The sequence below is a fragment of the Symphodus melops genome, assembly GCF_947650265.1.
Source record: "Symphodus melops genome assembly, chromosome: 15".
NCBI lineage: Eukaryota > Metazoa > Chordata > Actinopteri > Labriformes > Labridae > Symphodus > Symphodus melops.
In genome coordinates, this window is record NC_136705.1 from 24,158,575 (window position 1) to 24,171,952 (window position 13,378).

General features: G+C 47.4%; 1 protein-coding gene and 1 long non-coding RNA gene across 2 annotated transcripts in view; one reads left to right on the plus strand and one right to left on the minus strand.

Moving 5' to 3' along the window:
- Window positions 1–13,378, minus strand: part of LOC306836407 — a 124,030-nt gene that overhangs the window by 45,580 nt on the left and 65,072 nt on the right. The window lies entirely within an intron of this gene.
- LOC306836399 (T-box transcription factor T-like) lies at window positions 248–13,064 on the plus strand. The gene is made up of 19 exons (XM_079363455.1): window positions 248–303; window positions 512–667; window positions 1,817–1,897; window positions 2,205–2,343; window positions 2,447–2,543; window positions 5,084–5,156; window positions 7,282–7,353; window positions 7,446–7,549; window positions 7,734–7,791; window positions 7,990–8,129; window positions 8,425–8,530; window positions 10,068–10,285; window positions 10,535–10,799; window positions 10,923–11,057; window positions 11,454–11,515; window positions 11,593–11,654; window positions 11,741–11,917; window positions 12,216–12,348; window positions 12,579–13,064. Exons 2-19 carry the CDS (start codon window positions 536–538, stop codon window positions 12,838–12,840), a joined length of 2,316 nt encoding a protein of 771 aa, XP_079219581.1. The 5' UTR covers window positions 248–303; window positions 512–535; the 3' UTR covers window positions 12,841–13,064.

Here is a 13,378-nt window from a genome sequence, read left to right on the forward strand (position 1 = left end):
AACACAACGTCAGGCTGTTGTGTGTGGGAGGACGCTTTTGGCAGACAACAAGGATTACCGAAAATGAATTCTTTTTTAATCTTCAGGCAAGCCGACTGACTCACTCCCACGGCCTCTAAATTGGGTTTTGACTGTTGATACAGGCAGGAGATGGAGTCCGAGCCGAGCCCCGGAGGGGGGAGGGAGTACGAGGCCAGGGTCCAGATCCAGAACAGGAGGCCAGGGTCCAGATCCAGAACAGGAGGCCAGGGTCCAGATCCAGAACAGGAGGCCGAGGCCCGGCGTCAGGCTCAGCTGGAGCAGGTTCATGAACTCTGCATCAACACTTTCAAAGTCACTGAGACACTTCTTCTGCTCATGACGTCATCAGAGACACGTTCAGAAAACACGTTAATCCATAATCAAGCCTTTAATCTCCTCCCCATCTTTCATCATCTCATCTGCTTTCTGTCTCCGTTTTTCTGCCTCCTCCATTTGTTGGTGCGCGTCGTGTTCTCTGTTTATCCTCCAGCGCCACCTAGAGGCCTACTGGAACATGCACCGGCTCAGAGACGCTCTCTGTCGACGCTACGCCTCCCTGCTCCAACACAAAGTCCTCTCACAGAGATCACAGCTGCAGCAGAGACGTGACACAGCCAGAGCAAAGTCCCCAGACACTCATCACAAGGTATACACATCACATCATGTCTTTATTACTGCCAGAACTGGAACCATGCTGCTGCTCGGATCAAGGTGTCTTATCACGTGACTCAGAGCGGCAGGACAAAGAGGGATGGAGGATAAACATGCTGAGGTTTATAAAACTGAAACTATCACATATGTATTTGTTTACTAATGTGAACATGTAGAGAGAGAGAGAGAGAGAGAGAGAGAGAGAGAGAGAGAGAGATCCGCCCACATGTAAACTCTGAGCACCTGGAAAGAGAACAACAAGACACCGGCGTGCAGACAGGCCCAATGAGAGCAAAGGGGGCGGAGTCTAGACAGTCATCTATTTATGTGTGTGTGACAGAACACAGCCTCTGACTTCAGGAAGCTCATGTTCTGTGAATGGTATGATGTTATGACTCTCTTCATAACATCATACCATCATGCTTCGAACTGGTCATTTACACAAACCTCCAGTTCAATTCAAAGTACACGAGGTAAAATTCAACTTTGAACCTCAGCTGTCCGTCCTCATCTCATCCTCCCTGATTCAACCACAACCGCTTCACCTTCTCCTTTTAACCTCAGGTAGCATGCACATCATCCGGACACATGCGTCCTTCACATTCTCACACCTGAAACTTTGAGCGTCACTCCTCTTCCTCTTCCTCTTCCTCTTCCTCTGCAGCTGATTTTGGCCGCCTGTCTCGTCTCTGTTCTGAGCAGGTGTGAAAAGATCAATAAGCTTCCAGGAGGCTCCTGCATAGAGGGGGTCTAACATGAGAGAGATCCTGTCTTACCCCCCCCCCCCCCCCCCCCCCCCCCCCCCCCCCCCTCTTCAGGAGGATGTAATTGTCCTCTCTAATGACTCGCACTTGGCGGGGGGACAAAGAGAGCACCATAAAGGACTTTAGAGGCGCTCCAGTCAGAATCTTTTGCTTCGAATTGCTAAACAAATGAAAGTCCCCGTTGTTTCCTCCGAGACTCCGGCACAGACGCAGAGCGGAGGCAGGACCAAAGCAGGCAGAGGCAGGGACACCTGCTGGGGCCTAATTGGTCCTTGGTGCAGTTAATGGCTTCCTGTGGCTGTGTGTTTGCTTCTCATTTGTTCTGTGTGCTCTGCTTCCACAGCTCCGTCTCTCACTGTCTGCCTCTCTCCTTCTCTCAGAAAGTGAAGAAGTTGACCTTCTCAAAGCTGCAGCACGACGACTCGTACCTGAGGCCCCTCCCTAAAAGCTGCTTCTACCTGGTAGGTTTTTATCCAAGCTCTGAAGAGTTTTAACAATAAAGCAACTTCGTCACACTTGGAGGAGTTTTTGCAGAAAGACGAGAGAGAAATCAACCATCAAATCAGGCGTCACGTTCAGTCTGAATAAGGGCGGGGTCAATCGAGTAGGACTTCAACTGCAGGAAACAATCAAAACCGTCTCTTCCTGCAGAGGCGGGACATGTTTAATAATCTTGGAGGTTATCTATTGTAAGAAATGGAAACAGGTAATTCTTTCCTTCACTCAGTCCGGGTTAAAAATGTTGAATGTTTGTGTTTCTCTCCTGAGATCTTTGACCTCCAGAGGCAGCTCGCCGAGCGAGGGTGTCTGCAGACTCACCACGAGCTGGAGGACTTCTACAGCAGCATCGAGTTCAGAGGTCAGCCGTGGCAGCTGCAGAGGAGTCTGCAGGCTGTGAGGAGAACGAGTTGAGTGACAGTTCATCATGCTGCTCTGAAGACCTTCTTCAGGAGCGCGTTGCATGCTAAGCTACATGCTAAGCTCTGTGTGTGTTGATGTCATGCTGACAGTGCTGGAGAGCAGACCAGCGGCCGGTTCGATGACATCAGAGGAGCGACCCTGCACTGCTGAAGAAACGAGACGTGAGGAGAAGATTTCAGACTTCAGGTGAGGAGTGAGCACTTTGTGTTTTTATTGTTCTTCTACTTAGAGCTCACTCGTCTTCCTCTTAAGGTCACTCATAAAGTTAACACTCATGGGGCCAGTCGCCTGCTCACACCTCATGGACCCGAGGCTCTGCTTCCTCACGGAGACGGTGCAGCTTCCAATCTGACCTGTGGCTCCTTTTTCCCCACTCTCTCTCCCTCCCAGACTTCTAACTCCATCCACTGTCTCTAAATAAAGGAATAAAAAGCCCAAAACAACAGTAACTCTCATATATATTTAAATGTTTTCATACTTTTTAAACTGTGTTTTAACTTTATTTGTGACCTTAAGAAACCAATATTCGATCTTTATTTTAACATCTGTATGTCTCCTTTAATGAGTCCATTCAGAGGCGTGGTGTGTTTGTTCGCCTCACGGATCAAGACGAGCACATTGCATATTCTCGGGGTATTCTGTTGTTTCAGGCGGGGTTACATTTCTGGGACGGTTTCTTCACGCCGCTGTACAGTGGGGACAGTGGTTGGGTGCCTGGTTCGAATCCCAGTGTGGAGTTTGCATGTTCTCTCCCCCGTGCATGGCGTGGCTTCTCTCCGTTGTAATCAGGCGGTGTGGATGATGGATGGATGGATTTCTTCACGCACACACCAAGGAGAGCTTCCACAGCTGGTCTTTATGTGAGCATCAGCTGCAGACGCCTCAGGTCTTAAACTCTGAGCCTCTGTTTGCACTTCTTTAAAAGAACAAACACCCACTCCACTGCAGGCTTGTTTACTGTGGACTCTCCCGGAGCAGAGAGACGAAGTGAGACGACCAAACTCCTGCTCCTCCTCCTCCTCCTCCTGCTCCTCCTCCTCCTCCTCCTCCTCCTCCGATGCTCGCTCTCACCCTCACAAACATGTCAGAGAAAACGCTCTAATGATATCCACCAGAAGAGAGACTCAACACTGGTGCTGTCACTTCAGGCCAGCGCTGCGAGCACACACACACACACACACACACACACAAATGCTTGGTTTGGTTTCTTCCCACTTTAAGCTTCACGAGCTTCCACACAAACTCTGACCTGCTTCCACGCTTCTTCAGTTTGTTTTCAGACTATTAAAGATATAACTTCCACTTCAGCTTCACCTCAAAAGGCAGAAAGCTCAACATTTTACACATCAGTAAATCATAACTCATCATCAGTGTGTGAGTCCTGACTGTCTGCAGTGAGGGAGAAGCTGGAGTCCTGCTGGCTGTGTTGTTGTCAGGCTGTGTTTACATGGACGGGACGGTTGGCTCCTCCCCTCGTGTAGAAGAAGAACACACTCACTGAGTATTTGGAGTAATTAGCGTATTAGCGTAATTAGTGCAGAGTAAAAAGTCTGGATGGTGACTAATGTGTCAGTATTATGTGTTAACATGTGGTGAACGTCTAACAGCACGGTGTCGGCTGATGTCCGCCTCCTCGTTAATTAGAGCTGGACGGCGTTTAGAAGCAGCATGGACGCTGTTAGTACCAGGCTGCTATACATCGGCTCAGGTCCTGCTCTCGTGTGAAATCTCACCGCTCCACAGAGAGCCCCGCCCCCCTCCTGCATGGACACATTCCCCACCTCTAGAAGAAGCACCCAAAATAAAAGCAATTAAAGATGAAGCCAAACGAGGCCGTCTGCAGAGTCCTTGTTTATGTTTTCAGGAGCCAATTCATCCAATCTGTCCCCTCGCTGGTTATTTTTACGCCTGTTATTAGCTGCTGTGATTTATGGGACAGTTGAGGCCGTCATTTTCTATCTCTGTGGCCATCTGCTCATGGTCTCTCCAACATGTTGAATTTCACACGTGTGCAGTGCAGGTCTGCAGAACGAGACCGGAACAGTTCTATAACTCGACAGCGTCACTGCAGGGAGGGGAACATGTTTTTATTTTTGGGGTATTTTTTTAGGATATCAGTTCTGCTGACCATTAAAAACAACGACAACAACTCTAATGACAACGTGTGTTACATCAACAACTGTTATAATAACAATAACAACACAACAACAACCATAACAGAAACTACAACTATTACAACAACAAATAGAACAATTGTTTATGCAACAACAACAACTTTCAGTCCAAGTTAAGAAAAAAACCTTTCAGTTAAAAGTTAAAGAAAATAAAAAACCAACATTCATAAACCTGTAAATGTTCTCAGATTGAACTGTAGAGACGGGACTTCAGCTCAATCAGCTGTCAACATGTCAGCGCTCATATTGCACACCTGCACACAGCTGGACGGGTTTGTCTGCACCCCGCTGTGAGTAAACGCCTTCTCGCTGCACAGACACAGTTTGCACCCAGCAGACAAAGTGTGTTGTCATCCGAGTGTGCAGTGTCACCGGGTGTGAGCTGCAGCACACCATGGCTGCTCTTGAGAAGTAGCACGTCATTAAGAATATATTAACAACAAGACATTTAGTGTGCAGGACACAGGACGGATTCCCTCGGTCTCTACCAGTGAGCTTACAGTTTGATTCATGCACGCTGTCTGCAGCTCATCTTTCAATGTGTGCGTGTAGGTTATCACACCGAGAGCCGGGTTCAAGGGACGGAAACCAGGAGAAGGACGGATGTGAGCCGATGTTTCCCGAGGTTGGTGTCAAAACCACAGGAGCAGGAACCACACAGGCAAACACACCCACAGCAACATGCACACACACCCACAGCAACATGCACACACACCCACAGCAACATGCACACACACCCACAGCAACATGCACACACACACACAGCAACATGCACACACACACACAGCAACATGCACACACACACACACACACAGCAACATGCACACACCCACACACACACACAGCAACATGCACACACACCCACAGCAACATGCACACACACACACACACACACACACACACACACACACACACACACACACACACACACACACACACACACACACACAGCAACATGCACACACACCCACAGCAACATGCACACACACCCACAGCAACATGCACACACACACACAGCAACATGCACACACACACACACACACACACACACACACACACACACACACACACAGCAACATGCACACACACACACACACACACACACACACACACACACACACACACAGCAACATGCACACACACACACACACACACACACACACACACACACACACACACAGCAACATGCACACACACACACACACACACAGCAACATGCACACACACACAGCAACATGCACACACCCACAGCAACATGCACACACCCACAGCAACATGCACACACACACACACACACACACACACAGCAACATGCACACCCACACAGCAACATGCACACACACAGCAACATGCACACACACACACACACACACACACACACACACACACACAGCAACATGCACACCCACACAGCAACATGCACACACACACACACACACACACACACACACACACACACACAGCAACATGCACACACACACACACACACACACACACACACACACAGCAACATGCACACACACACAGCAACATGCACACACACAGCAACATGCACACACACACACACTGACAGCCAGCAGCATCTTTACTCTCTGAGCATCAGTCTTAGCTGTCTCATGATCATGCAACAAAAGAGTCTCCGGCTAAAGAGATTCACCTCATGAATATGAAACTCTGCAGCTCTTAGAGTGGTATTTACCTCCTCATAGTACAATAAAAACCTTTTGGACTTCTTGAAATATTTGAGTAGATATTTGAGTAACATTTCAGAGGCATAAAGGCCTTATTTTTTTCAAGTTTAAACGGAGAGGTCAGAGGTCAGCTGAGAGGCAGGCAGGTGAGCGTATACAGACGGGCATGCAGGACTCATTTTTACTCTCACCTCGGTGTAAAAAAAACCCGGCCTGAGCAAACAGAGGCCGAGCCCGGCTGGAGGGAGAGAAGGGGAAGGCAAACACCGGCAGGCACGCAGGAGAATAAGTCAGCACAGCACAGATTGTCCAGGAGAGGCCTGTCGCCCCCGCTGACATCTTTAAGAAGTGAAGGAGCAGTGCTGAGGTCAGGAGACAACAACCACAGGTGTCAGAAGTACTCTGATATTTAAGGCTGCTTTCACATTTAGCCTGTTTGAATGTTTGTCTGTTTGGCACGTTCGTGCAGCTCTGAGCTGCTGTGAAAGCTGTCAATCAAACCCTGGTGTGGACCAAACAACCGTCCAGTCTGAGTCCGCTTTGTTCAGGGTCAGACTGATGCATAATACGTCTTAACAAAGGGGGGACTTATTATTAGACTGTTAGGTGAAAAAAAAATCAAAAACACAAGTTGAACATTTTTTTGTTTCGCATTAAGAAAAGTAAGTTGTAGGAAATTGTTAAAAACTGAAGTCCCTGAAACATTGGCGATCAAAGGGAGTTTATTGGAGCTGCACCTGCAGACAGAGGAGGGAATGAGCCAGTAGAGATCAATAACATGAATCCACAGTGCTGCGGCCTCACACCAGGAAGTGGCCCGGTGTGACAGTTAGCGCTGTGCCGGGTGTTAGAGGAAGAGAGAGAGGCGCCAAACGGGACACGAGGACTGTGGGAAACGACGCTGGCTGTGACACCTCTGACTTTTACACCACTGCTACCTCAGCTCGTATACAAGGGGAGGTCTCGCTCTCTCTCTCCCTCTCTCTCTCTCTGTTTTAAATAACAAACTGATAAACAGAAAAGGAAATGAGACATGAATGTGATGTGTGCCACCCGCAGATGAAAACTCCAACTTTTGCATCTCTGCAGCTGGACTTCATGAGGAGCCTTCAGAGCACGGGGCCAAATGTGGTAAAAAAAAAAAAAAAAAAGACTCTTTTAGAGGCAGTACAGAACCACAGAGGGGACTTCTCTTACCTGCCACCTGCTTCTTCTCACCACAGATTATCCCAGAGATTCCCAAGAAGAGCAGGAAGGCCGAGATTTACTCAACACGGCTGAGACGAATGCATGCTCTTTGTTTAAGCAACATGGCGTTCTCACAGAGGTGAAGACCCAAAGGATCAATGAACAACTTCCTTTTTTGAGTTTGACTCTGTTTTAAAGCTGTTTAGCAACATTCAGGAGGAGGAGGGGGGAGGGGGGTCAAAAGCATATTGGACAGTCTTTCAAATCCTCTTTAAACTGAGGGAGGTTTGTTTTTCTCTGCTTGCTGCGAACGCTGCGTCCAGACTCCTGGACAGGGAGGCAGACTCACCGAGCTGGCAGGAGGAGCGAGGAGGAGATCCGGTTAGTAACACAAACCAGCCACAACACAACACAACACAACAGCACGGAGCACTGTGGCAGCTAGCACGTAGCTGTCACAAACCTTCTGCTTTTAAAACGTTTGTTTTGTCTTTGGACGCCTCCATGGCAACCGCTCGCTGCGAGTCAACCTGCTGTAAGTTATCAGTTTGAGTCGTTATTATTGTCGTTCTTCCACAGATGCTTCCAGGAAAAGGCTCCAAACATGGGAAGACCAACCAAACCAACGTGCCGCGCCTTCGCACCACGAAGCAAACAGGAAGCGTCCAAAAGAGCCGACCTGCGTCTCCCAAACAGCCGAGCAGGAAGACCTCGCTCAGGTGAGTTTTTATTGTACTTTTCTGAATCGACCACAGAGAATCATGTGTTCTCTCTGAACGCCGTCACGCCGCCTTTAACTGTACTCAAAGCACAGCACACACAAAAGCCCAGGTCCGGGTCGGTTCGGTTCATTATTGGTGTCATCACATCGAAGGTTGGGAATGCTACCAAAATAAAGGATCTGTACCGTCCTACTTTTTGGTTACCCTTCTGTTCGGGTACCGATCCTCATCCAGGGTGCAGCTGGAGCAGGATGACTCTGATCTTTGACCTCTCCTCACTTTGTGTTTCCAGCGGTCACAAACGTTCTGAGAGTCCCGTCTGTGTGACAGCGGCACGCTGTCGAAAACCTCCTGATCCGTTATCCATCGAAGACTTACGTCGACAGAAGAGTGTCGAGGTAAACGCTTCCTCAGATTCTCTTCCTGTTTGTTGATTAGATTGAATTTAAGAGCCTGAGTAGTTTTCGCTTCTTTTCAGATAACTGAGCGTGGAGTTACGCTTTGGAGAAACTACGTAGATGACTGAGGAGGTGACACCAGAGCTCAGCTGCTCTTTAGCATTACATTCATATCGACTCTTCTGTATATAAACACGGACGTGGACGCAGTGATGTCACGTCTTGGTTACTGACGGCGTGTTTTGATGCTTTAACTCAAGGTGAACCTGCTAACAGGCCGAGATCTGGAGCTGAAGGCGGCCTCGACCCTCCGGATGAAGAGCGACACGCCTTATTGTGAATAACTCTGATCCTTCATCCAATCAAAACTGCTGAGTCATCAAAACATTCCCCCCACCCCGTACAGTGTGTGTGGATGGAGACGTGAGCTAATCACACCTATTTGGTTTTTTGAAGCAGGCTGTAAACATGTTCATGTCTGCTGTAAAAACAGGCTTTTTGAATGGGTGTGTATGTGACTTCCTGTGCTGCTGCAGCCAGCCTCTAGTGGACACTCCAGGAACTGCAGCCAGCCTCTAGTGGACACTCCAGGAACTGCAGGATGTTTTAAACTTGAGCTGTTTCTGGACTCGGCTTTAAAAGAGGCTTCTTGGTGTAAACTATAAAAGTATGTGTCGGCGTTTCTGAAGTAATAGTTTTAAAATGGTTACACAAAAGAAGCCATCGTTTTTAATTCCTTCAACAGTTCTTAAAGCTTTGTATTAAATGATTTCAATAAAATTCTGTTAAAATCTGGACTATAGAGTTTACTTTTACAAATATTTATATAATTGATCTTATCATTTATTCATCCTAAAGACGTTTGTTACTTCATGGACTTTCTCCAGTAGATTTATTCAGATTTAAATATTTCATATTAATATAATAATTAATAATTAATATATTAATTATTTCAGGTGAATTATGGTCCATTCTGCTGTTGAGTTCATTTCTCTCTGATTTCTAACCATCCTGATGGTTGGAAATCTGTCCATGCATTCATCCATTCTTCCTCTATCTATCCATCCATCAGAGTCTGACTCTTGGCTTTAGTGCAAACCCAACAGCAAAGTGCTAAAGGTAAAATCAACGTATGAATAGAGAGTAAATGAAGATTTAAAGTTCAGTCTTTAGTGTCATTGTAGTTCAGTGTGCTGCGCTGCTCTGTCTCCAGGTGTGGCTTTGATCGAAGTGTCAGTATTTACAGGTTGATGTCATAAAGTAGGTTAAAGTGCTTCATTCAAAACTCTGTCATCCTGTGGACCTCGGTGGTATGGCTGCTGTCATCCAATGGGAGCAAAGCCCGCAAAGATCAAAGAGAGGATGAGCCAACCACCTCTGCTCCGAACACACATCCTGACATGGAGCTCCTCTCCGGACTATATATGAAGGAGGTCTTCCAGAGTCTCTTTGTGGAGACTTTTGAAGCGGCTTAAAACTCAGAAGGAGATTCATTCTGATCGGTTAAATCTGGGATTCTTACTTTTCCACCCTGGAGCTGTTGGACAGGATGAGCTCAGGCGCCGGAGAGTGTCCGGGGAAGGACAGTGAGCAGCGGGTGGACCACCTCCTCAGCGCCGTGGAGAGTGAGCTCCAGGCCGGCAGCGAGAAGGGAGACCCCACGGAGAGGGAGCTCAAAGTGTCTCTGGATGAGAGCGAGCTTTGGCACAGATTTAAAGATCTCACCAATGAAATGATTGTAACAAAAAACGGCAGGTGAGCTGAGAGGAATTATTCTGTTTTTATGCCCTTGTTAAGTGGAGAATAACTTTACATACATTCATTTGGAGACTTATGGCTTTAGTGTGAGTTTATATCTTTGTTTTGCAACTTTTTATGTCTCCTATTTATTTATATTATATTTTGAAATCGAGTTTTTCGAAGTTGTTTTTGCTTAATTGAAGCCATTTCGATTGCATCTTTGGTTACTTTTTTTTATTTTCTTTTGTTTTGTAAAAAATGAAGGCGCATGTTTCCGGTGCTTAAAGTGAACGTGTCCGGACTGGACCCAAACGCCATGTATTCGATCCTGCTGGACTTCGTCTCTGCAGACAACCACAGGTGGAAATACGTGAACGGGGAGTGGATCCCCGGGGGTAAACCTGAACCTCAGACTCCCAGCTGTGTGTACATCCACCCGGACTCTCCAAACTTCGGGGCGCACTGGATGAAAGCTCCCGTCTCCTTCAGTAAAGTCAAACTCACCAATAAGCTGAACGGAGGAGGCCAGGTACGGAGCGACGTGATTGGTCCATGTTGTTCACATTGTGCAGTACCTGCCTTTTCGTTTACATATTATGGGCTGTAACTTGTCAGAGAATCGGGTTGAAATCCTCACATCTCTTGTTCTCAGATCATGCTGAACTCCTTACACAAGTACGAGCCACGCATCCACATAGTCCGTGTTGGAGGCCCGAGGAGGATGATCACCAGCCACTCGTTCCCGGAGACACAGTTCATTGCAGTGACAGCGTATCAAAACGAAGAGGTGGGGAAAAAAACCCTTCATATTTATTTTAATAATCAGGGAAAGAATGCGTCACGTGCGCGCAGAATCTCTGCGTAATTGTGCGTAATTTACGCACGGATATTTTAGCATTTAGTTGCCTGCATGTCAACAACCTCTACAGGTTATTTAGTTGTTTTTGTGTATGTGGCGTGGTGATACAATCATATCGGTGCTGTAACATTAAACCATGCAAGTCCCAGATGCTCTGCTCTCTGTCCACGTGAGGCTTTTACTTTCTGAGAAGTCGAGAAGGTGTTTGAGTGTGAACATTAACCTGGCCAGCAACACGCTCAGAAGCCGTATCTGTTGTTTTGTCAGTCTGATTGATGGTAAACTAAAAGTGTTTTGTTGTTTATGTTTTGTTTTTGATTTCAGGTAACTTCTCTCAAAATAAAGTACAACCCTTTTGCGAAGGCTTTCCTCGACGCGAAGGACAGGTGAGTGAAGTGTTCACATCAAACATGTGTTTTAACTTCTGTGTGATTTCAGAATGTAATCGTTTTATATTTTTCAGAGGTGACAGCAAAGAGCTGAGAGAAGAGGCCAACGAAAACCAGCAGTCAGCATACTCTCAATGTTAGTGTTCTTATGCATGTTTTATTAGTTTCTCAGCTTGAAAGCTCAGACGTCTTGATCACACGTCTCCTCCTCTGTGACGTCAGTAGGTGGCTGGTTCCACCCGGGTTCAGCGTCTCTCTGCCCTCCTGCCAGCCCTCACAGCCAGTACATGAACCCCATCTCCCTCTCTCCGTCCCACGGCTGTGAGCGCTACTCCACCCTGAGGAACCACCGCTCCGTCCCCTACAGCAGTCCTTACAGCCACCGGACCGCCTCGCCCAGTGAGTGTCCAGCTCCTTCACGCGTCCAAGAGTTTCACTACTTCCTGCCCAGCTTTTAACAAGAAAGTCAAACAAAATGTGGCTGAGCGTGGGATGTCTTGCATTCCTCTGGCTTTTGTGTGAGTGGAGCCACAGAGCAGTAAACGCTCGGGCATCATGCGGAGGAATGTTTGGAGAGAATATTCTAGTGGTGGGAAAAACACGAAGCAGCAGAATATTGCAGTATTTAGCGTGGGATTATTCTTCCGATACACAAAACTTATTTGTGATAAAGCCATGTTGTGTTTCTGTGTTGCAGTTGGTTACTCCGATAACTCGTCCGCCTGTCTCTCGATGCTCTCGGGTCACGAGAACTGGTCCGGTCTGCAGATGTCGACACACTCCAGCATGATGCCCTCGAGCCACAATCCAGCCTCTGGTACCAACTCCAGGTTTGTGTTTCTCCTTTTTTTTATGCAAATTAAACGTGAGTCACTCACCCGGAGACCATGTTTGGAAGGTCTCGTTTCAGTCTTGTCCCGGTCTTAGACTGGGCTGACTCTGAATTTTAAATCGGGACCGGTTCAAGACCAACACTGACAGGCTATCTGTCCAGGAAGTGAATAAGTATAAGTATAAGTATAAACTGTCCCCCTTCATGCCTCTCCCTGTCTCTGTGCAGTCAGTACAGCAGCCTGTGGTCTGTGAGTAACTCGCCCCTGACTCCCGTGTCCCAGAACAGCAGCCTGAGCTCCCAGTTCCTCCGAGGGTCGAGCAGCCACTACCCGAGCCTGAGCCACTCAGCCACAGCGCCCTCCTCTGGCTCTCCCATGTACGACGGCGGCGGCACAGGCACAGAGGTGCATGACACAGCTCAGTATGACACGTCCACACACGGGCGCCTGCCGTCAGTCTGGACCCCGGTGACTCCTCCCTCCCTCTGATGGAAATGTGCCTGTTGGATTTCAGAGGATGTTTCATCTGCCTCGAGTTAAAGGGACGATCAACCCACAAGACGCCCGTGTTTGTTTTTCAGATTTCATCCGGATCGAAAAGACACCTTGACTTTGAGTTTTTAAACAAACGCGATGAACACACTTATGTTCAATGTTTTTATTATGTTTTCGAGCTCGCTTATATTAAGCGTAACTGCGTGATGTCCCCAGCAGTAAGATAAAATGATTAGAGACGCTGTGTATAGTGTAAATGATGAAACACTCTGAGGCTGTAAATATTGTTCTGTACCACAATGTTGGAGATGTTATGTTAAATAGATTTAGAGTGTAAAGATCAATGATGCACAACTCTCCGTATCATTAAAACCATGCTGAGGTCTCTCTGGTGGATCTATCAGAGGCCGTCGACGTGACGTCTGCACATCACACTGCTCTCTATGATGAACTCATTTCAACCCAACTTCAACACAAGTTTATTTGTTGTTGTTGGATGAAGCTAATTTTCGTGAAATGTCGACGCCACAAA